The sequence below is a fragment of the Pristiophorus japonicus genome, chromosome 1 (assembly GCF_044704955.1).
Source record: "Pristiophorus japonicus isolate sPriJap1 chromosome 1, sPriJap1.hap1, whole genome shotgun sequence".
In the NCBI taxonomy this organism is placed as follows: domain Eukaryota; kingdom Metazoa; phylum Chordata; class Chondrichthyes; family Pristiophoridae; genus Pristiophorus; species Pristiophorus japonicus.
In genome coordinates this window covers 409,718,814-409,741,068 of record NC_091977.1, presented here as the reverse complement: position 1 = coordinate 409,741,068, position 22,255 = coordinate 409,718,814, and the positions used below count along the sequence as shown (strand labels likewise).

Genomic DNA, 22,255 nt, shown 5'->3' with positions numbered 1-22,255 from the left:
TCTTTCCATTGAATTAATTAATATTTCATATCCATTTACTTTACAAGTAACTTAATATAATAGATTCAGTAAGCAAACAAGATTTGTTAAAAATGTATTTTAAATGTGAAAATCTTTCTTATAAAGATGCAATATGTAGGGCAAAGTTGATAGAATGATAATGCATAAATATTGACTGCAGCAGCAGGTTAAAGGGCTAGAAAGAATACTGAGAGTTGCTTAAATGCCTGAAACAAGAGGGTGAGGGTACAGTTGCACACTCATGAGGGCACTTCTCTAAAATGAGGGACAGCAATAATTTATCAGCCATTGCCTGAAAATTGCTGCTTTATTATACTTTGAACGGAGTCATTTTTAAGAAGAAGAAATGTGTTCACCCAATGTGAATAAATCACTATCAATGCTTCGGACAGCAAATAGCAGGAGTTAGAAACAAATTTCACTTACAACTGATCATTAGTCATAGAAACATAGAAATTAGGTGCAGGAGCAGGCCATTCGGCCCTTCGAGCCATGTTTTATGTTTAGTTTGAAGGATATTATAATTTATATTTACCGATTCATATTTTATCTGAACAATTATATTACAACATTTTATATAAGAGGGAGAGAATTTACCAGCATATTTTCACCTCATGATAAAACTAGTTACAATTAAAATTCTCATAACAAGCATACGTGAGCACATTATTCATAAACAAAATAGATTTGCCTTTCAAGATCATGCCAACAAAGTAGCTACTTGATTGCTCAGAAAAAGCACATTGCTAATTGCAATGTTGAATGTTTGCATCTAAGAATCATCCAAATATGATATTTGTTCAAGCTACATCTCATTAATCTAAAGCACAGTTTAAATGCTTTGTTTGCAAATTTTAATTATTTTGATTACACCAGTTACTGATAGTAATGCTTATTTGCAATGCATCCTTTTGAATTTGTTTAATTACATCTTGAAACATGGCAGAGAAGATTAATTAACCCACCTGGCTTCCTGGCATGAAGTCCTGGCTTGGATCTGTCATACTCATGTACATGTTTTCACCATCAAACTGTGAATAGAATAATAAATATTCAGAATACATCCAAACTTAAAGTCTAGCCATAAAATATATTACAACCAAATATAGATTTTGTTGAAAAGGTTTGGTTTTTGGTTTCATATTGCTTGTCTTTGATGTGCTTGTTCCTATCCTTATTGACCCTGGATGTCAGTGATTTGAGGTAATTAGTGCAGTAGTAATTACATCAGGCAGGCAAGAAATGAATGGTTTCCTTTCATCAGCAATCTGTTATGAAACAAAATGGTTCATTCTCTGCAGCATGCATACACATATTGCTATTAGTCTTAATGAATTGTTAAATGAATTGCACTGTTTCTGGCAGGATACGAGAATGATGAAGCGTACTTATAGTGCACTCTGATTCGGCTCCGGATCTCAAAGTTGCAATTTGGCTGTAGAAAGTGCAAAATCATTTTAAAAGAGAAATGATTAAAGTGAGCTTCATGGGCTTCAGATATGCAATATTCCAAAGTCTTAGTTTAAAGGTTTTAGCAGTAAAGATGGTTTTGGAATCATATAGTTACAACATGTTGTCCAGGTTCTTATGTTGATTGGGTTAGTTTCCACGTATAGTGTACATGCTCTATATATTCTTTGATTGATGAAACACGGATAATGCTTGTTAAATACTATTTAGATGCGTATGATACTCTAATAAAGATTATGTTTATTATATTTTAAATTGATGACATGATTGTTGACTGCCCTATATAACTATCTATTGCAATGATAATTAACTTACATCCTTTATGTGGTAAGATTTATTTTATGTTAATGAAGTTGAAAAGCAATACTATTCTTTTTTCTTGAAACAGACACTTCAATAACTTAGGAATTCCTTACATAAAAAACAAAGTGTTGCAAAAATTCACAGGCCTCAGTTCAATCCAAAGGCTAGGGTCCTCAGTTCACCATCAGTGAAAACCACATTTAACTGTTCTATATACAATAGAGAAAATAACTAACATTATAAAGACATTGGGGTAAATGTAATGGAAATAAAAATCAGGACAGACATAAAACGGGCTGCCAATTTGCTATCACCCGTTTTACACTTATCACACAAAATCAAAATCTTCCCCTGTGGGTGTATAGATGTGAGTTAAGTTTTAAATCTATGAGAAATATTTTGACATTTGAAGAGTGTTGATTGGTATGTAATTTTTTTTTCATTTACATAGGTGGGAGAGAGCATTTACAAAAAGATTATCCTGTACTATTGTGTGAAAAGGGACAGGAAGATTGGGGATACTAGAAACTCCAATTGCAAACCAAATAAATCTCAGCACAAGAAATTCATTTTTCAAGGAGCTGCAGTATAGACTAACAATTATAAAAGTAAAATACTGTCCCCAAGTCTAATAATATAAACAATACTAAATCAAAAATGATGAATAAGTACAAAGGAAAACATTTATCTTCAAGACTTCTTTCCGATATATCCAAAGGATTGTGACAACCAACAGAAGTCAATATTACCCAAAGAAAATATTTAATATTCCATTGGTGAGTAATCTATGGGAAACGCAAGATGTACACAATCAATAATCAGTCAAATGTAAACATTATCACTGCATACCCTTTAATCCAGCAAAAGCCAAGCACATGATGGATGGGCTGGAATAATTGTTAAAACTAAATTGACCATCACTGGAAACGGGGCGAATCGACATTGTTTCTCGTATTTTTACTGACGCAGTGGATGCATTGGCCTCTTGAGCGAAATTCCGCTCTTTGGCTTTTTTTTTCTGGCAGATCAGAAGTCGGTCTTAATGGGGGCGGTCATCATCATCATCATCATAGGCAGTCCCTCGGAATCGAGGAAGACTTGCTTCCACTCTAAACATGAGTCCTCAGGTGGCTGAACAGTCCAATTCGAGAACCACAGTCCCGGTCACAGGGGGCGATAGTGCGCTGGTGAGCACACTCGAGGGGCTGAAGTTGGGGGCGGTTGGAGCAGCCGCTGCTGTCAGTCATCAGTGTAGCGCTGATGATGTCATCATGGAACCGCGTCACCATGACTCTCCCCTTCACTTAAAGGGGAGAGCCTGCACGATTGTTTTAAGCTCGGTCCACTGGGCCACCAGGGAGGGTTTCGGCCGGATCAGGGGACCGGCACCCAATCGGCCAAACCCGAGGGCATAATTGTCGGGCTGACATGGCAGTCGGTCGACAAAAAAAATAATATGGCAGCAGCGCGCCCTCCCCTTTAATGGGAGCAGCACCACCATTTTACAAGGAGTACAGACTCACTGCACTGCCAGAAAAAGTAGCTTTTAGCACCGCCCGGCGGGAGGAAGATTTTTTTGGCGGAATTTCACGGTCGGTGCGGGGGGGAAACATTGGTGGTGCGCGCTCTTATGAAGCACTTAGGATGGATCAGCAGCAGCAGAGCTGTGGGGGAGGCGGGTCACTGCCGGGATACCGCAGGAGGGGAATTTTTTAAATAGCAGCCATTAAACGAAAAATCGGCAGCCATTGCACTCAACAGCGTGGCTGCCGATTTCTGGTGGTAACAAGCCTTATGGGAAGGGGCAATTTCGGCCCCCATTTGTGTTTGGCAGTGCTTTGCAATGATAAAATGAACTGAGAATCAACCTAAGAGCATGAGGGTGAAATTGGGGAGCTTTGGGGAGTTTGGTGCACGAACTTTTAAAAGTTTGAAAATTTAGCGACAATGATTTCAAACTTTTAAAAAATTCGGCGTTTGCACCCCAAGAAGGAAGTGGAGTGCTAAATCAAGCGCTCCACTTCCTGGACGCAATTGGCAGCAGGCGGGATAGGGCGGTGTGTGGAGCAGCGCTGCACACTGGGACATGCAGCGCTGCCGCATTGAAAGGCTCCTTCCCTACTTTAGAGGGAAGGGCCGTCACTGCAAAGGGAAAAAAAATGATCTTCTCCACGACGACAGCCATTATCCCGCCCGAATAGCCTAGCACTCAAGCAGCGTGTCGGTTTGATCGATTGCAGGCAGGAACCCGCGAAAAGACCCGCAAGAGAGAAGGTAAGTTCTTTTTAAACTTACCTTAGCCACCTTGCCTTTAAGCATCACCCCCGAAGCGACCGGCCGCCCAGTGCACGCCTCCTGCAACTGTCGGTGTACTTGCCCGGCAATGTTGCAGGGGATGGAACGCAATTGCAGATCTGGGACACTACCGGGGCGATGATGTCAGGATCTCCGGGCGAAGGAGATCGGGACACAATGCCGTACTGCCGCCGCAAAACTCTCGCCGAATTTAGCAGGAATCGTGATCTTGCCGTGCCCGGTCGTAAACCGATTTGCCCTCCCTGGAGGCACTAACGGGAGACGCAAAGGAGCCCAATTTCACCCCCTATCGCTATCGCACACTATCAGTAGCCCACAGCATTGCTGACAAATTACACTCTGTATGTGGCTTGCTAAGTTTTTTTTTAAAGCACTTTTGTGTTTACAACAACAAAACCCCACAGGTTCCTGAGCTCTGGGAAAGCTTCCAAATGGGATATATGCTTGTTTTAAGAGCTAGGATCCCACTGATTATTCAACATTATTTTGTTTTGACAGCAAGTTAATCACATTATTCCATTATGAATTATCTGCCAGCCTTTCAATGTTAGAATTTATCTTTTAATTAATCATTAAGGGACATCAGAATTATTTAATAAAATACTAGTAAATCTGCATGCAAATATTTCTGGCACACCGCTCTAACAAAATATTTACAATCTGCCTTTCTCAAAGCAGTTTTGATTCATATTTGAAACAGTGTTTGTTTTATTTTGGTGAAAAGTTTCCTTGCCTGCTTTCTAATGTGGAATCTTATGCATTCCTAAAATACTTTTGGGTCTCAAATTAAAAATACAAACTAGTTTCATTGTAATGCACCTTCAGTTTAAGATGCCATAAATAATGCAGTTATCCAAAATCAAGGAGGGTTATATGTAGTCAGTTGTAGTTAGTAAATACAAATACCTTAATGCTTTCCATGAAGTCACAGCATTCCAGCAAACTCAGGGCCACTGAGGCAAGCTCCCAGTTATTTTTAAAGTATCAGAAATATGTTGTCTTTATTAGATCTGCATTTAGTGATGTAATTAAGCCTTTAAGCCCTATCTGCAACATCTGAAGCATCACACTTATAACTTTTCTATTTTAGAAAGGGCAGTGGCAATTGTTTAATAACAGCTTGGGCTGGATTTTCGGCTTGCTTGTGCCTCTGTTAGCACCCCAGAGGGGTGGTAAAGGATGATTCTAGGCGTTACGGCAGGCATGCAGCTTTTACCGCACAGCCGGCATTTCAGCCCAGCCCTCTAATTTCACTGAGATCATAACATCAATCCTGGATGCAAAATTAGGCCCCAACGTCTCATTAAACACCCGCCTCGGGAAACGTCTGGAAAATCCAGGCGTTCCCAGGGTGCAGCAGACAGTATTGCATCATCATTATCATCATAGGCAGTCCCTCTGAATCGAGGAAGACTTGCTTCCACTCTTAAAGTGAGTTCTTTGGTGGCTGAACAGTCCAATACGAGAGGCACAGACTGTGTCACAGGTGGGACAGATAGTCGTTGAGGGAAGGTGTGGGTGGGACTGGTTTGCCGCACGCTCTTTCCGCTGCCTGTGCTTGATTTCTGCATGCTCTCGGCGATGAGATTCGAGGTGCTCAGCGCCCTCCCGGATGCACTTCCTCCACTTAGGACAGACTTTGGCCAGCGACTTCCAGGTGTCAGTGGGGATGTCGCACTTTTTCAGGGATGCTTTGAGGGTATCCTTATAACGTTTCCTCTGCCCACCTTTGGCTCGTTTGCTGTGAAGGAGTTCTGAGTAGAGCACTTGCTTTTGGAGTCTCGTGTCTGGCATGCGAACTATGTAGCCTGCCCAGCGGAGCTGATCAAGTGTGGTCAGTGCCTCAATGCTGAGGATGTTGGCCTGGACGAGGATGGTAATGTTGGTGCGCCTGTCCTCCCAGGGGATTTGTAGGATCTTGCGGAGACATCGTTGGTGGTATTTCTCCAGCGACTGGAGGTGTCTACTGTAAATGGTGCATGTCTCTGATCCATACAGAAGGGCGGGTATTACTACAGCCCTGTAGACCATGAGCTTGGTGGTAGTTTTGAGGGCCTGATCTTCAAACACACTTTTTCTCAGGCGGCCAAAAGCAAGTCATATTGACTGCAACAGTTGCGCACATTACACTGCGTGAAGCTCCGACTTGAAAGCGGCAGTTTTATCTGCCGTTACAGTAGCCTTACAACGTCAGTGAAAGAATTTAATGGGGGCATTACTAGTTCGTCAGTGTATCATGTTGCATGCTATTGCACATCTGGGGAGAAGGGCTTACCCCACCAATGGGTTTACAGGCGCCAAAGCTCACACCTTGAGCTCTCTGAGGAGTAGTGTGTGAAAAGGCTACTCATCCGAAAGGAAATGCTGACAGAGATATGCCATCCCTACAGGCAGACCGATGCCTCGACCACTCTGGAGGCAGCCTTCAATACTCCCATTAACAGGTTTCCGAATTCATTGTGATGTGCTGCATGTTGCACAGCTTGGTCATCATGAGGGGCCAAGCATTGTCAATGGGAATGCAGGCCCAACTCAGGAGGAAGAGGAGCCTGGCGAGGCCCCCATTGGATAGCTACACCCTCCATGGAGGAGGCAGTGTGGAGAAGTTGCTGGACCAAGAATCGCACATTGCCAGCTCATAATGGACTGACCGGTTCTCCTAAATGGAGGAAATTGAGGGATGGAGCCAATACTGGACACGTGATGTGCCCCCATAAAGGCACACCTCCCCGGTGAACATTGGAATACTACACAAGACACCAGTGGCAAAGGATCAAACAGACATTTTATGCAACAAAGTAACAAAATCTCCCCGTACCAAAAGAAAACCATACAATAAACAACGTTATGTTGCAGGGCACTGAGCAGCAATGACGTGCATCAAATCAAAAAAAATATTTACAAGCGTAATCAACAAAAATCAGGGCATCTGCACATTATTCTGACTTATTTAACGCCTCGATTTTCAGCTGGGGCACAAAAACTTCCTTGTGTAACCCCTGATTTTGCGCCCCCGATCATGGAACCTAATATTTTGCTGAATTTTGCAGACGAGAATGCAAACTTTTTCCAGGCGGTTTTAGGACTGCCCCGCCGCCATTAATGCCCCAAAATCTCAAAAAATGAAAATCCAGCCCCAAAAATAATAATAGATAGAATTACTAAAACACAATCCTTTATTTGCCTTAGCCAATTTGAAAAGTTAGGACTGGGCTAAAAATGAATTTTGGCCCGGTTTGAGGCATTACACCGCTTGGTCGCTAACTTTAGCACCGGGCGATGTTTACTGCCTCCAACCAGAATATTGATTTTTTTATCTCCCTAAGAGGGGAGTGGAGTGCTAAGCGTTCCACACTCCTCTTGGGGTGCAAAAGTTCAATCGCGGGGCGTTAGCGCCAGAGCGCTAACGAAGTTGTGGCGCTAGGAAACCGGTATCCTCAAGCCTAAAGGGGAGGTCAGCTGAAGCACCTGAAGAGTGCAAATAAATGCAAGGGAGGTCATTTGAACACTTAAAGATCGGACAAACTTAAACAAATGCAAATAGAGAATGTAAATGAAAAAATCTCACCTTTATAACCACCCACCTGCTGATCCATTTCATTATCGCCCCAGGAGGTTCGGAAATGCCCGCTTTCTCTGTCGTGATTAGGCAGGCGAACCCATTGAAGTTTCTGATCGCGGCGCTAACGGTGCATTACACACGCATTTACATCACCAAGTGGGTGACGCTAGAGCGCGTAGTGCTAACGGTCAGTGCCGCCGGTAAACCTTCACTGAAGTTCGCGGGAGACACTGACAGCGACCCGTTAGAGCCCCTCTCGGGTGCTAACAGTTGGCAGTGTTCAAATGAATTTTTCACCCAGTGTATTTATTAGGTCTCCTTGTCCCAAATCTGCTAATCATCTTGAACTGGGTAATTGCAAGTGCACAAGAATCACTTGGATTAATTCACCTTCTTTCTCTCTCTTCATGTGAGGAAACACGAATGCATGCTCATATCTTTCCTAGGTCAAGAACATTATAGTATGTTTTCCCATTTCCCACCTGTTTAGAAGCAGTACTGGGGTGGGCAAGGGTGGAAAATTGGGAAGGAACCCATTGCGCAGATCGTCATTTATTTCTACACCGACAAACTTTCTGCTGGAGGTGATGGTGGACACTGGAGACACATGCCCAAATATGAGAGGATCATTCAATTGATTTTACATCAATGTTGCCTTAGGATGTTACAAATACCAGGGCAAAACTAGTGTCCAGTGTTGCTAGGTGATCGATAATGCATCAAAAACTTTAAAGGGCCAAAGCAGTGAATTGAATCAATGAAGACTTGCAGATCAGAACATTTTGGCCAGTTTCTCCAAGCCAGCAATTTTTTTTATTCCCATGAGACTGCTTGTCCTTTTGGTCTGTGTCCGACTCTTGCAGCAGTAACCACTTCCTGTGCCCCCGCCCCCACCCCAGTGACAGGCTCCTAAGCATAGGCCAATACACTGCCGGAAGCCCACCAAAGATAGTTTAAATAACCGGATGTAGGACAATTGACCGGGGTCAGTACTGAGTTAGTCAGCTGGGTTGCATGTTCAAAAAAAAAAATTAATGACTTCCAGGCTTTAAGGTAATCCAGCTGTTTTTCTAAAAAAATCTAATTCACCAAAACATGTTCTCGATGCACAACTGAATCAGAGGTGAATCAAGTGCTGAGTAAAATGTTTAATTTTACAAGTGTCTCTAAATCCACATTACTACATTTTCTTTGCAGCTACTTAATATGGGGGAGAAACTGCGGTTGTTTGCGCCTCCTGTTAGTGTTCCCCAGAGCGCTAACGACTTTTCGCCTGGGCACGGCGCCACTAATGATTCCCGCTAAATTCCGGGGGAGTTTAGCGGCGGCGGTAACCTGTAATGCACCACTCCGCTGCGCTGGCGATGACAGCATCATCACTGCGATCAGGGACTCGTTTTCACCCCAGAGCAAAAATTCAGGATTGCCCCCGAAGGTGCGCTGGACGATACCAGCGACAGCTTCCGGGGCTGCATATATGGCGGCCAGCCACTCGTTAAAGGGGAGGTGGTGTGCGCGTCCGGCCTGTTGCCTCTTTGAACGCGGGGTCCGTGCCGTGATCTGGCAGCCCGGCACTTCGTTTTGAGTGCCGGGCTGGGGGCACGGCACCCCACTCCCCGGTGGTCCAGGTAGGGCCCCACAGGGTCTGCAGCTTAGCCCAACCCTTTAATGAAAGGGATAGCCCCTTCTACGTGGCAGCGCTACGCGGCTCAGTGAGTAGCGCTGCGCCCTGCTCTCTCTGCTTCCGCCCCCTTAGCACCCCAGAGAGGAAATGGAGTGCGTTTTTATGCACTCCGCTTCCTCTCTGAGGTGGTAACTCCAATTTTGCAAGTGGGGCGGGACTTCAGCACGATGCAGGAACTCCCGCCTCGCGTATGTTACCAGCCCCAGAAGGGGCGCTATGCAATTTCCTGGCCTATATATCTACTGCGTAAAATCTATAAAAATAACATTGTGTACATGTAATCGATGTAGAGTTAGGAAAATGTATCGAATGAGAGAAAATTAGTATCAGTAACATATTTTAAAGCAAAACCAGTAAACTTTAACAATATTTATGCCAAAATACCATCTTAGTTCTCCATTGCATTTAAGTTTACAATTATATTTAGAAACATAGAAACATAGAAAATAGGCGCAGGAGTAGGCCATTCCGCCCTTCAAGCCTGCACCACCATTCAATAAGATCATGGCTGATCATTCACCTCAGTACCCCTTTCCCACTTTCTCTCCATACTCCTTGATCCCTTTAGCTATAAGGGCCATATCTAACTCCCTCTTGAATATATCCAATCAACTGGCATCAACAACTCTCTGTGGCAGGGAATTCCACAGGTTAACAACTCTTTCAGTGAAAGTTTCTCCTCATCTCAGTCCTAAATGGCTTACCCCTTAACCTTAGACTGTGTCCTCTGGTTCTGGACTTCCCCAACATCGGGAACATTCTTCCTGCATCTAACCTGTCCAGTCCCGTCAGAATTTTATATGTTTTGAATAGATCCCCTCTCATCCTTCCAAACGCCAGTGAATAAAGGCCCAGTTGATCCACTCTCTCCTCATATGTCAGTCCTGCCACCCCAGGAATCAGTCTGGTGAACCTTCGCTGCACTCCCTGAATAGCAAGAATGTCCTTCCACAGATTAGGAGACCAAAACTGAACACAATATTCCAGGTGAGGCCTCACTAAGGCCCTGTACAACTGCAGTAAGACCTCCCTGCTCTTATACTCAAATCCCCGACCTATGAAGACCAACATACCATTTGCCTTCTTCACCGCCTGCTGTACCTGCATGGCAACTTTCAATGACTGATGAACCATGACACCCAGGTCTCGTTGCACCTCCCCTTTTCCTAATCTGCCGTCATTCAGTAAATATTCTGCCTTCGTGTTTTTGCCCCCAAAGTGGATAACCTCACATTTATCCACATTATACCGCATCTGCCATACATTTGCCACTCATCTAACCTGTCCAAGTCACCCTGCAGCCTCTTAGCGTCCTCCTCATAGCACACACCGCCACCCAGCTTAGTGTCATCTGCAAACTTGGAGATATTACACTCAATTCCTTCATCTAAATCATTAATGTATATTGTAAATAGCTGGGGTCCCAGCACTGAGCCCTGCGGCACCCCACTAGTCACTGCCTGCCATTCTGAAAAGGACCCATTTATCCCGACTGTCTGCTTCCTGTCTGCCAACCAGTTCTCTATCCACGTCAGTACCTTACCCCCAATACCATGCGCTTTAATTTTGCACACCAATCTCTTGTGTGGGAATTGTCAAAAGCCTTTTGAAAGTCCAAATACACCACATCCACTGGTTCTTCCTTGTCCACTCTACTAGTTACATCCTCAAAAAATTCCAGAAGATTTGTCAAGCATAATTTCCCCTTCATAAATCCATGCTAACTTGGACCGATCCTGTCACTGCTTTCCATCTTTAATAATTGATTCCAACATTTTCGCCATTACTGATATCAGGCTAACCGGTTGAAAATTACCCGTTTTCTCTCTCCCTCCTTTTTAAAAAAGTGGTGTTACATTAGCTACCCTCCAGTCCATAGGAACTGATCCAGAGTCGATAGACTGTTGGAAAATGATCACCAATGTATCCACTATTTCTAGGGCCACTTCCTTAAGTACTCTGGGATGTAGACTATCAGGCCCCGGGGATTTATCGGCCTTCAATCCCATCAATTTCCCTAACACAATTTCCCGCCTAATAAGGATATCCTTCAGTTCCTTCTTCTCACTAGATCCTCGGTCCCTTAATATTTCCGGAAGGTTATTTGTGTCCTCCTTCGTGAAGACAGAACCAAAGTATTTGTTCAATTGGTTTGCCATTTCTTTGTTCCCCATTATAAATTCACCTGAATCCAACAGCAAGGGACCTACATTTGTCTTCACTAATCTTTTTCTCTTCACATATTTATAGAAGCTTTTGCAGTCAGTTTTTATGTTCCCTGCAAGCTTCCTTTCATACTCTATTTTCTCCCTTTTATAAAGGCATTTTCTTGGCTTTTGCCCCAAACCCATTCATCCCCTTTTCATAGTAAGACATGCAGTGGTTCTAACAGGGTGCTGAGACCCGGTAAGAAATTACCAAAGTAGTTCAGGAGTCCCAGAAACGACCGCAGATCCGTCATGTTCTGTGGCCTCGGTGCGTTCTCGATTACCTCCGTCTTCGCGTTGGTGGGCCTGATGCCGTCCGCCGCAATCCTCCTTCCCAAGAATTCCACTTCAGTTGCCAGGAAAACGCACTTCGAACGTTTTAACCTGAGCCCCATGCTTTTGATTCGACTAAGAACCTCCTCCAGGTTCTGTAGATGCTCGACTGGATTCCGACCTGTGACCAAGATATCGTCCTGGAAGAGCGCGGTGTGCGGGACTGACTTTAGTAAGCTTTTCATGTTTCTGTGGAATATCGCCGCCGCTGATCGAATTCCAAACGGGCATCTGTTATAAATAAAAAGTCCTTTGTGCGTGTTGATACAGGTGATGCCCTTCGATAATTCCTCCAGTTCCTGCGTCATGTAGGTTGAAGTCAGATCCAGCTTTGTGAACGTCTTTCCTCCCGCCAGTGTTGCAAAGAGATCGTTGGCCTTTGGTAATGGGTATTGGTCCTGCAGGGAGAAGCGACTGATGGCTACTTTGTAATCACCACAGATTCTGATGTTGCCATCTCCCTTGAGGACAGGAACGATCGGGCTGGCCCACTCTTTGAACTCGATCGGTGAAATGATGCCCTCTCATTGCAGCCGGTCTAGCTCGATCTCTACCCTTTCTCTCATCATGTACGGTACTGCTCTCGCCTTGTGATAGATGGTTCGCGCCCCCGGAATTAAGTGGATCTTCACTTTTGCTCCTTGGAATTTCCCGATGCCTGGTTAGAACAGCGAAGGGAACTTGTTTAAGCCCTGGGCACAGGAAGTGTCGTCAGCGGGTGATAGCTCTCGGATGTCATCCCAGTTCCAGCGTATCTTTCCCAGCCAGGTCCTGCCGAGCAGCGTGGGACCATCGCCCGGTACCACCCACAGTGGTAGCTTGTGCACCGCTCCATCATAGGAGCCCTTTATGATAGCATTGCAGATTACGGGAATCAGTTCTTTCGTGTAAGTTCTTAGTTTCATACGAATTGGGAGTTAAGACTGGCCTTGAGGCCTTGTTGCACCACAATCTTTTGAAAGTCTTTTTGCCCATGATGGACTGGCTCATGCTCATGTCCAGTTCCATTGACAACGGGAGTCCATTTAGTTCAACATTCAGCATTATCGGGGGACAATTCGTGGTGAATGTGTGCACCCCATGTACCTCTGCCTCCTCGGTCTGAGGCTCTGGTTCGTCGTGATCCTCCTTGGATCTGTCCTCCTCTGCAACATGGTGGTTTGCAGGTTTAACAGGATTAGCAGCTCGCCTGCACATACATTGGAGGTGTCCCATTGTTACACAGCCCTTGCAAACATACCCTTTGAATCAGCATGAATGGAAATGATGATCACCCCTGCAGCGCCAACAAGGTGTTAATGGACTTGCATTCATCACCCTTGATGGTGGACTCTGAGGCATCTGCGGACGTGCAGCTGCAGGCATGTGTGACCTGCCCTGTATGTTGCAATTCGAAAACAACATCACTTTGTTCACAGTACTTGTTGCAGCACTTGTGTGCTGAGAGATTTGCTTTGTATTGTCACTGGTGGCAATGAACGCCTGGGCTATCGCTGTGGCCTTACTCAAGGTTGGGGTCTCTACAGTCAAAAGTTTGCGAAGTATGGTTTCGTGGCCAATGCCAAGTCCGAAAAAGTCTCTGAGCATGTGCTCCAAATGTCCTTCAAATTCGCAATGTCCTGCAAGGCGTCTTAGCTCAGCGACATAACTCGCCAATTCCTGGCCTTCAGACCTTTTGTAGGTGTAGAACCGGTACCTCGCCATCAGAACGCTTTCCTTCGAACCAGTGTGCACAAATCATTGTACGATTTCTCCATGGGTTTCGCTGGAGAGAGCAGATTCTTCATGAGGCCATACGTTGTTGCCCCATAGACAGTGAGGAGGATCACTCTTCGTTTAGCAGCGTTCTCTTCTCCATCTAGCTCGTTGGCCAAGAAGTATTGGTTGAGTCGCTCCACAAAAGTTTCCCAATCATCTCCCGCCGAGAATTTCTCCAGAATGCCCACTGTTCTCTGCATCTTTGGGTTCGCTATCTGCATCTCATCGTCAGTTGTTATGTATGGAGAAAGAGTCAAACTGAACACTGTGAGCTCAAAGTAAAGTGTGACTGTAGTCTTTTATTGCAGGTCTCCAGAGTGCCTCTCCAACCTGTGAGGCCTCCTTAAATACCTGTGCTCCCAAGTGATTATGGGATCCCTTGGGACTCCAGGGGATGAGCCCTCTGGTGGCTGTACAAAGTAAATACAAGTTTACATATATAACAGTCGGGAGCTGCATTGCTATTAGCAAGGAGCTAAAAAAAACTCAGAATTCAAAACATTTAATTTTGAAAGAAGTAATTAAATAGAGTGGTGTTAAAATATGTCCAATAATAAAAAATAAAGTCATTCAGATGAGGGATTATCTGTCTCAATCAGTTGCCTCTTTTCGACATATTTGTATCTGGCTAAGCTACATGAAAGAGCTGAAGCAACTAAATGAAGCAGATCTCTCCTCCACTGGACACATTTTTAGTACATTTTATTATCACTCTTTTTAATGACTGACCTCTTTCTAAACTTCAATTTGAAATCTGAGTACTTCTTTTGTACCTGACTAATTGCAATGGGTTTCTGGGTCTCTATTGGAGTGTTTTGATGATTTTAAAGGATGAAATTCAAGTGAATGAGATTAACACTGTGGACAGTTGCAAAGGACTCAAATTAAGGTATGAAAAACTATTTGGAACTTGGAGAACTATTGTTTGATGAACAGTGGTGCAAATTTAAAATACTATTTACACTTTGCTGCCCTGTGGTTCTAGTTTGTTTCCCCACTTAACTTTTAGAAATGATAATCAGGGACAAAATTGTCACTTGGATAAGTATGGATTAATTAAGGAAAGCCAGCACGGATTTGTTAATGGCAAGTCGTGTTTAACTAACCTGATTGCGTTTTTTGATGAGGTACAGAGAGGGTTGATGAGGGCAATGCAGTTGATGTGGTGTATATGGACTTCCAAAATGCATTGGATAAAGTGCCACATCAAAAATTTACAAGAATGGTTCCAGGGAAGAGGGTCTCCAGCTATGTGGATAGACTGGAGAAGCTGGGGTTGTTCTCCTTAGAGCAGAGAAGGTTGAGAGATTTGATAGAGGTGTTCAAAAACATGAGGGATTTAGACAGTGTAGATAGAAAGAAACTGTTTCCATTGGCAGAAGGGTTGAGAACCAGAGGACACAGATTTAAGGTGATTGGCAGAAGAACCAAAGACGACATGAAGAAAACTTATTTACGTAGCGAGTGGTTAGGATCTGGAATTCTACTGCCTGAACGGGTAGTGGAGGCAGATTCAATAGTGGCTTTCAAAAGAAATTTGGATAAGTACCTAAAGGAAAAAAAATTGCAGGGCTAAGGGGAAATGGTGGGGGAGTGGAACTAGCTGAAGTGCTCTTGCAGAGAGCCAGCACAGGCTCGATGGGCCGAATGGCATCCTTCTGTGCTGTAACCAATGATTCTAATATGGGATTCAATAATGTGACCTGAGGCACCCTTTGCAATGGCATGCTTTGGGCACTGAAGTCCCACACTATTGGGTCAGAGGAATGAAACCTATCCTGTGTTGAACGGACATCGCACACGTCAATAAGCCCTGAAAGCATTGGAGTCTACACACTGTGCACAAGTCTCAAGGGCTGGATTCAAAAGGTATTGAGGCAAAGTTCCCATAATATGATTCCCAAGCCTGAAGAGCACTCATTATAAAATGGGTGCTGCGAAGTTGTATCTCTTAGCAACTCACACAAGAAGTTGAGCCTTCCAGACAGCTTCTAAAAACTATACTATTTCTTTTATCAGTGCCTGTTTGTACAGGCAAAGCTGTTAATCTGCTGATTTACATGAAGCCATGAGTATCCCCATACCTCTCTATTTGTAAGTTTTGGAAGATTAGAGGACACATGCCAGGCAGCTACATTTCAACTTGAGATGCTCCATTAGAATCCATCCTTATGCCACCACTTATGTGTACAAGGCTAGGCTGTTCGATCTGAATGTGTTGAAGACACCATTATGTGCAGACTAAGGAGCCCATAATATAACTGTGCAATGCCTGCAGCCAGAATTGCAAACCAGTTCCAAGATAGGGATGGCTCTGTCAATTGTGCTGAAGGTTAGAGCAGCACTGAACTTTTATGCAGCAAGCTCCTACAAAGCCACCATAGGAGATCTCTGTCACATTTCACACCCTTCAGTCCAAATTTGCATTATGCAGGTCAGGGACACATTAGTTGCCAGGACCAGTAATTTCATTCATTCTCCTTTGAAAAGCAGCCAGCAGCTGGAAAGAGGCCACCACTTCTACCATATGGCAGGATCCCACAGGGCTTACTTGACACAACTAGTGGCCAGACATGCCCCCATCCCCAAGGTTACTCTCATTTATAAATTAAAAGCACTAACAGTCTATGATTGACCAGCTGGTCTGCGACCAGAAGAACAGACTTATACACACCAATGCCTGTTACCCTGGCAGATCCCAAGTTGCCTTCATTTTATGGCAGTCAATAGTGCCAAAGTTATTTAACATAGAAACATAGAAAATAGGTGCAGGAGTAGGCCATTCAGCCCTGCGAGCCTGCACCACTATTCAATAAGATCATGGCTAATCATTCCCTCAGTACCCCTTTCCTGCTTTCTCTTAAAGGACCAAGAAGACTACAAAGATGGCTATTGGGCAACCAAGGATAGTCACTGCAGCTGTGCATCATGACACAATGCCATGCCAAGAAAAGACCTGAGGAGACATGATTTAGACAAAGGAATTGAAGGTAATATCTCCAAGTTTGCAGATGATACTAAGCTGGGTGGCTGTGTGAGCTGTGAGGAAGATGCTAAGAGGCTGCAGGGTGATTTGGACAGGTTATGTGAATGGGCAAATGCATGGCAGATGCAGTATAATGTGGATAAATGTTAGGTTATCCACTTTGGTGGCAAAAACAGGAAGGCAGATTATTATCTGAATGGTGACAGATTAGTAAAAGGGGAGGTGCAAAGAGACCTGGGTGTCATTGTACATCAGTCACTGAAGGTAGGCATGCAGGTACAGCAGGCAGTAAAGAAAACAAATGGCATGCTGGTCTTCATAGCGAGAGGATTTGAGTATAGGAGCAGGGAGGTCTTACTGTCGTTGTACAGAGCTTTGGTGAGACCACACCTTGAGTATTGTGTACAGTTTTGGTCTCCTAATCTGAGGAAGGATGTGTTTGCTATTGAGGGAGGGAGTACAGCGAAGGTTCACCAGACTAATTCCCGGGATGGCAGGACTGACATATGAAGAAACATTGGATCAGCTAGGCTTATACTCACTGGAATTTAGAAGAATGAGAGGGGATCTCATAGAAACATATAAAATTATGACGGGACTGGACAGGTTAGATGCAGGAAGAATGTTCCCGATGTTGGGGAAGTCCAGAACCAGGGGTCACAGTCTAAGGATAAGGGGTAAGCCATATAGGACCGAGATGAAGAAAAGCTTTTTCACCCAGAGAGTGGTTAACCTGTGGAATTCTCTACCACAGAAAGTTGTGGAGTCCAGTTCGTTGGATATATTCAAGAGGGAGTTAGATGTGGCCCTTATAGCTAAGGGGATCAGGGGGTATGGAGAGAAAGCAGGAATGGGGTACTGAAGTTGCATGATCAGCCATGATCAAACTGAATGGCGGTGCAGGCTCGAAGGGCCGAATGGCCTGCTCCTGCACCTATTTTCTATGTTTCTATATTTCTGTACAATGTGATACATACTTCTGTCAGAGTCACAGTGAAGCATACTTCCAGCATACATCAAGTCGCAATTGCAAAGCTTGGACAGATTGGATGGAGTGCTCCAGTCCTTCTAGATTTTTGTATCCTGCCCACCTAGTGTGTCAGCCTTGTTTCAATGGTAACAACAATGCCTCTAATTCAGAAGGTTGTGGGTTTAAATCCTGCTCCAGAGATTTGAGCATATAATGTAGGCTGACACGTCAGTGCAGTACTGAGAGTGTGCTGCTCTGCTGGAGTTGCAGTATTTCAGATAAAATGTTAAACCAGGGCCATGTGTACCTGTTCATAAGGATGTAAAAGATCAGGGGTGTTGTCCTGGTGTTTTGACCAATATTTATCCCTCTGGCAATACCATAGATTAACTGGTCATTTATTTAGTTGCTATTTTTGACACCTTTCTGGGCACAAATTGGCTGCTGCATTTGTCTGCATTACAACAGTGACCACACTTCAAAAATAATTAATTGGCTGCAAAGCACTTTGAGACATCCTGATGACATGAAAAATGCCATATAAATGCAAGTTATTTCTTTCTTTATAATTCCAAATCACAGCAGTCATCCAGTCCACTTCTGGATGAGCAGATATTTTCTTCAATTGAATATTGGGAAGACCGAAGCCGTAGGGGCTGAAATTGCGGTCGAGGCTTCCCGCGGGCGGATGCCTCTGATCTGAAAAATTTCTACGCAAGTACCTGGTGGTCCCGGAGGAGCATGAAATTCTGTTGGGGAGGCCTTTTCTTCCCGCACAGTGAAGCGCGCTCCCGTCCTCCAGGTTCGAATGCAGAAGATGCAGTCACGCGTGACAGCTCAATCAAGTAAAGTATTCTTAATTAATAGCAATGGGAACTCCATATCTACGAGTTTTCATTGCTATTAATTGAAAATAAAACCCACACAATAACACCAAATAAAAAATTTAAAAAACACCTCACATAATTAAAATTAATTGAAATTAAAGTTACTAAATAGCTTAGAGAAATTTTTTTTGAGTTTTTAAAAAAAAAAGTTTTTTTAATTATGGTGTAAAATAAATTTAACGTAGTGGGCAGGGTTTTTAAAAATGTTTTTTAAATTTTATTTTATTATATTTTTATATGTTTTTAAACACTTACGCCTGTAAAAGTCGGCTATGCGCCTGCTTTTATCTGGCACAAGAATTTTGAGGACATTTGCTGGGCAAGATATGGGTAAATCCCGCAATCTTGCCCTTGCAAATGTCTTCGCTCCTGATATATGGATGATCTGTCTGACTCCAGCTTGACAGATCGGAAAAGCCGGTTTTCAGCACATGCGCATTGTGCTTTTGCGATGCCTTCTTGGGTCCGTAGACACTCGGTATGGATCCGGGGAGGCCGGATTTTCCAGGCCATTATTTTCGGTCCCTGCCACAAACTCCGTTCCCCAGCCACTGACTCCATCCCTCTCCCCAACTTGCCTGAGGATGAACCACACTGTTTGCAACCTTGTTGTCATATTTGACCGAAGTGAGCTATCGACCACATATCCGCAGCATAACTAAGACCGCCTATTTCCACTTACGTAACGTCGTCCGTCTCAGCCCTTGCCTCAGCTCATCCACTGCAGAAGCCCTCATCCATGCCTTTGTTAGCTCTAGACTTGACTATTCCAACGCACTCCTGGCTGTCCTCCCACGTACTACCCTACGTAAACTAGAGGTGATCCAAAACTCGGCTGCCCATATCCTAATTCGCACCAAGTCCCATTCACCCATCACCCCTATTCTCGCTGACTTACATTCGCTCCCGGTTAAGTAACGCCTCCTTTTCAACATTATCATCCTTGTTTTCAAATCCCTCCTTAGCCTCACCCCTCCCTATTTCTGTAATCTCCTTCAGCTCCACACCCCTCACCTCATCTGCGCTCCTCTAAATCTCTCTCTTGAGCATCCCTGATTATAATCGCTTAACCATTGGTGGCTATGCCTTCTGTTGCCTGGGCCCTAAGCTCTGGAATTCCCTGCCTAAACCTCTCTGCCTCTTTACCTCTCTTTCCTCCTTCAAGATGCTCCTTAAAACCTACCTGCCCTAATTTCTCCTTATATGGCTTGGTGTCAAATCTTGTCTCATAATTGTCATATATGTACTTTTGGGATCACTGGCCACTAGATGGCGTCACTGTTGGAGGCCATTGGGCTGCACGCACGTGTGTGCAGCCCAAGCATAAAAGGCTGGCCATTTTGTATATTAGTCACTTTGGGCCTTAATAAAGCAGAGCCAAGGTCATACCTCTTGGAGTTAAACAGTACTCAGTCTAACAGTTATTGCATACACAAAAATAATACTCCAGTGAAGCGCCTTAGAGGCGCTGTACAAATACAAGTTGATGTGCTGTTGTTGTCAAATGTCCCCAGTGACTGTCAAATAAAACCTTCCTTTAATCTTCCTCGAAATGGCCTCCTGTGCCGCAAATTTCTATGATTCTATGACGTCTAACTCACAATTCATTATTTGTCTCCAGCAACATTCATGGGCCTCATATTAAAAGAATTGACAGGAAAGATTTGAGGTCCAGTCAGTCCAACTTTTATTAAACCTTAAAGTGTGTTTGTGCATTTTACCCTGTGCTTCCCCTTTGTGAAAAGCTATGGTGCATCTTTTACTTCCTAACCAAGTGCTCTTTCGAAGTGTTCCTCTAGTGCAAGTGAGGTCAATTCCTGAGTGTCAGGGGATGTCCTTGTGCTGATTCAAAAGATGGCCCTGTAACTGCATTAAGGAACCTAGGGCTGCTGTGATGCTTGGTGCATGCCAAATTTTATAATTAACACACTCAGTATTTTGATATGACAGCATTACATAATGCCATGGAAAAACATTAGCATATAAAGATGCACTGCATTTCTCCTCTGTCATGGTGCACTGTGTAAAGTAAATAGCAATAAAAATGCTTCGTATGACAACCTATTAAGATGTTGCTCCATGTTTGCACACTGACCATGGCAAATTTCTTCCTCATCTGCTCCTGGATTTGGAATACAGGTGAGACTGTATTTCTGTCCTCGATCAGCTCCATCCATGTAGCTCTGGTGAAACACTTCACTGCAGGGTGGCTCTCTCCTCCAAATACTGCAAACCTTTTCTGCAACAAGACCTCCAATAGCTGATCACTAAGTGGGTCTTTTCTGCCCCAACTATTTGGAGAAGCACAGGTTTAAGGGCAGCCAGCTGCCCTTTAAGAGTTACTGGCACAGGAAATCCTGCCACTTAAACCGCTGAAAGCATCATGTGCTAAATGCTAGGAGCACTGAAACAACATTATTGACCCAATGGTCTTTATAAACAGTTTAAGTATTCTCAACACAACTAAGGATTTGAACTTTTTTCTTGCTTTTTCCATAGATCCTCATTCAACTTACTCTAAAACAGACTTATCAATAGTTGGCATCAATAATGTTCTATGACCAGTCAACATGTTGCTATACAATTGGCACTTCTGCAGAACACTCTATCTGTGCCTCAATGATCTACCCAGCTGAGAGAATAATATAAGGGGTCATTTTCAACTTTGAAAGGGGTAGAAAACTGGCGATAATAGATTAGCTACCGTTATAAACCTTGCCCGATGTTCCTTTACATGGAAGTCAATACAAAATAAAATCCGCTACCATCAGTTTACTGAAGTTGAAAATGACCCCCCTACATCTCTTCCGAAGGAAACACAGAAACATAGAAAATAGGTGCAGAAGTAGGCCATTCAGCCCTTCGAGCCGACACCACCATTCAATACGATCATGGCTGATCATGCAACTTCAGTACCCCATTCCTGCTTTCTCTCCATATCCCCTGATTCCTTTAGCTGTAAGGGCCACATCTAACTCCCTTTTGAATATATCTAACAAACTGGCCTCAACAACTTTCTGTGGTACAACATTCCACAGATTCACAATTCTCTGAGTGAAGAAGTTTCTCCTCATCTCGGTCCTAAATGGCTGACTCCTTATCCTTAGACTGTGACCCCTGATTCTGGACTTCCCCAACATCGGGAACATTCTACCTGCATCTAACCTGTCCAATCCCGTCAGAATTTTATATGTTTCTATGAAGTCCCCTCTCATTCTTCTAAATTCCAGTGAATATAAGCCAAGTCGATCTAGTCTTTCTTCATATGCAAGTCCTGCCATCCCGGGAATCAGTCTGGTGAAGCTGCGCTGCACTCCCTCAATAGCAAGACTGTCTTTCCTCAGATTAGGAGAGCAAAACTGTACACAATATTCAAGGTGTGGCCTCACCAAGGCCCTGTACAACTGCAGTAAGACCTCCGTGCTCCTGTACTCAAATCCTCTCGCTATGAAGGCCAACATGCCATTTGCCTTCATCACCGTCTGCTGTACCTGCATGCCAACTTTCAATGACTGATGTACCATGATACTCGGGTCTTGTTGCACCTCCCCTTATCCTAATGTGTCACCATTCGGATAATATTCCACCTTCCTGTTTATGCCACCAAAGTGGATAACCTCACATTTATCCACATTCTACTGCATCTGTCATGCATTTGCCCATTTACCTAACCTGTCCAAGTCACCCTGCAACCTCTAAGCTTCCTCATCACAGCTCACACTGCCACCCAGCTTAGTGTCATCTGCAAATTTGGAGAT

The 22,255-nt window shown here is 43.9% G+C and overlaps 1 protein-coding gene across 5 annotated transcripts in view; it reads right to left on the bottom strand.

The window, feature by feature from the left end:
• Positions 1-22,255, bottom strand: part of tox (thymocyte selection-associated high mobility group box) — a 425,064-nt gene that overhangs the window by 238,265 nt on the left and 164,544 nt on the right. For all 5 annotated transcript variants that reach the window (XM_070875600.1, XM_070875611.1, XM_070875640.1 and 2 more), the window contains exon 2: positions 987-1,052. In XM_070875600.1, the coding sequence (XP_070731701.1) occupies positions 987-1,052 (66 nt within the window). The remainder of the gene's footprint in view (positions 1-986; positions 1,053-22,255) is intronic.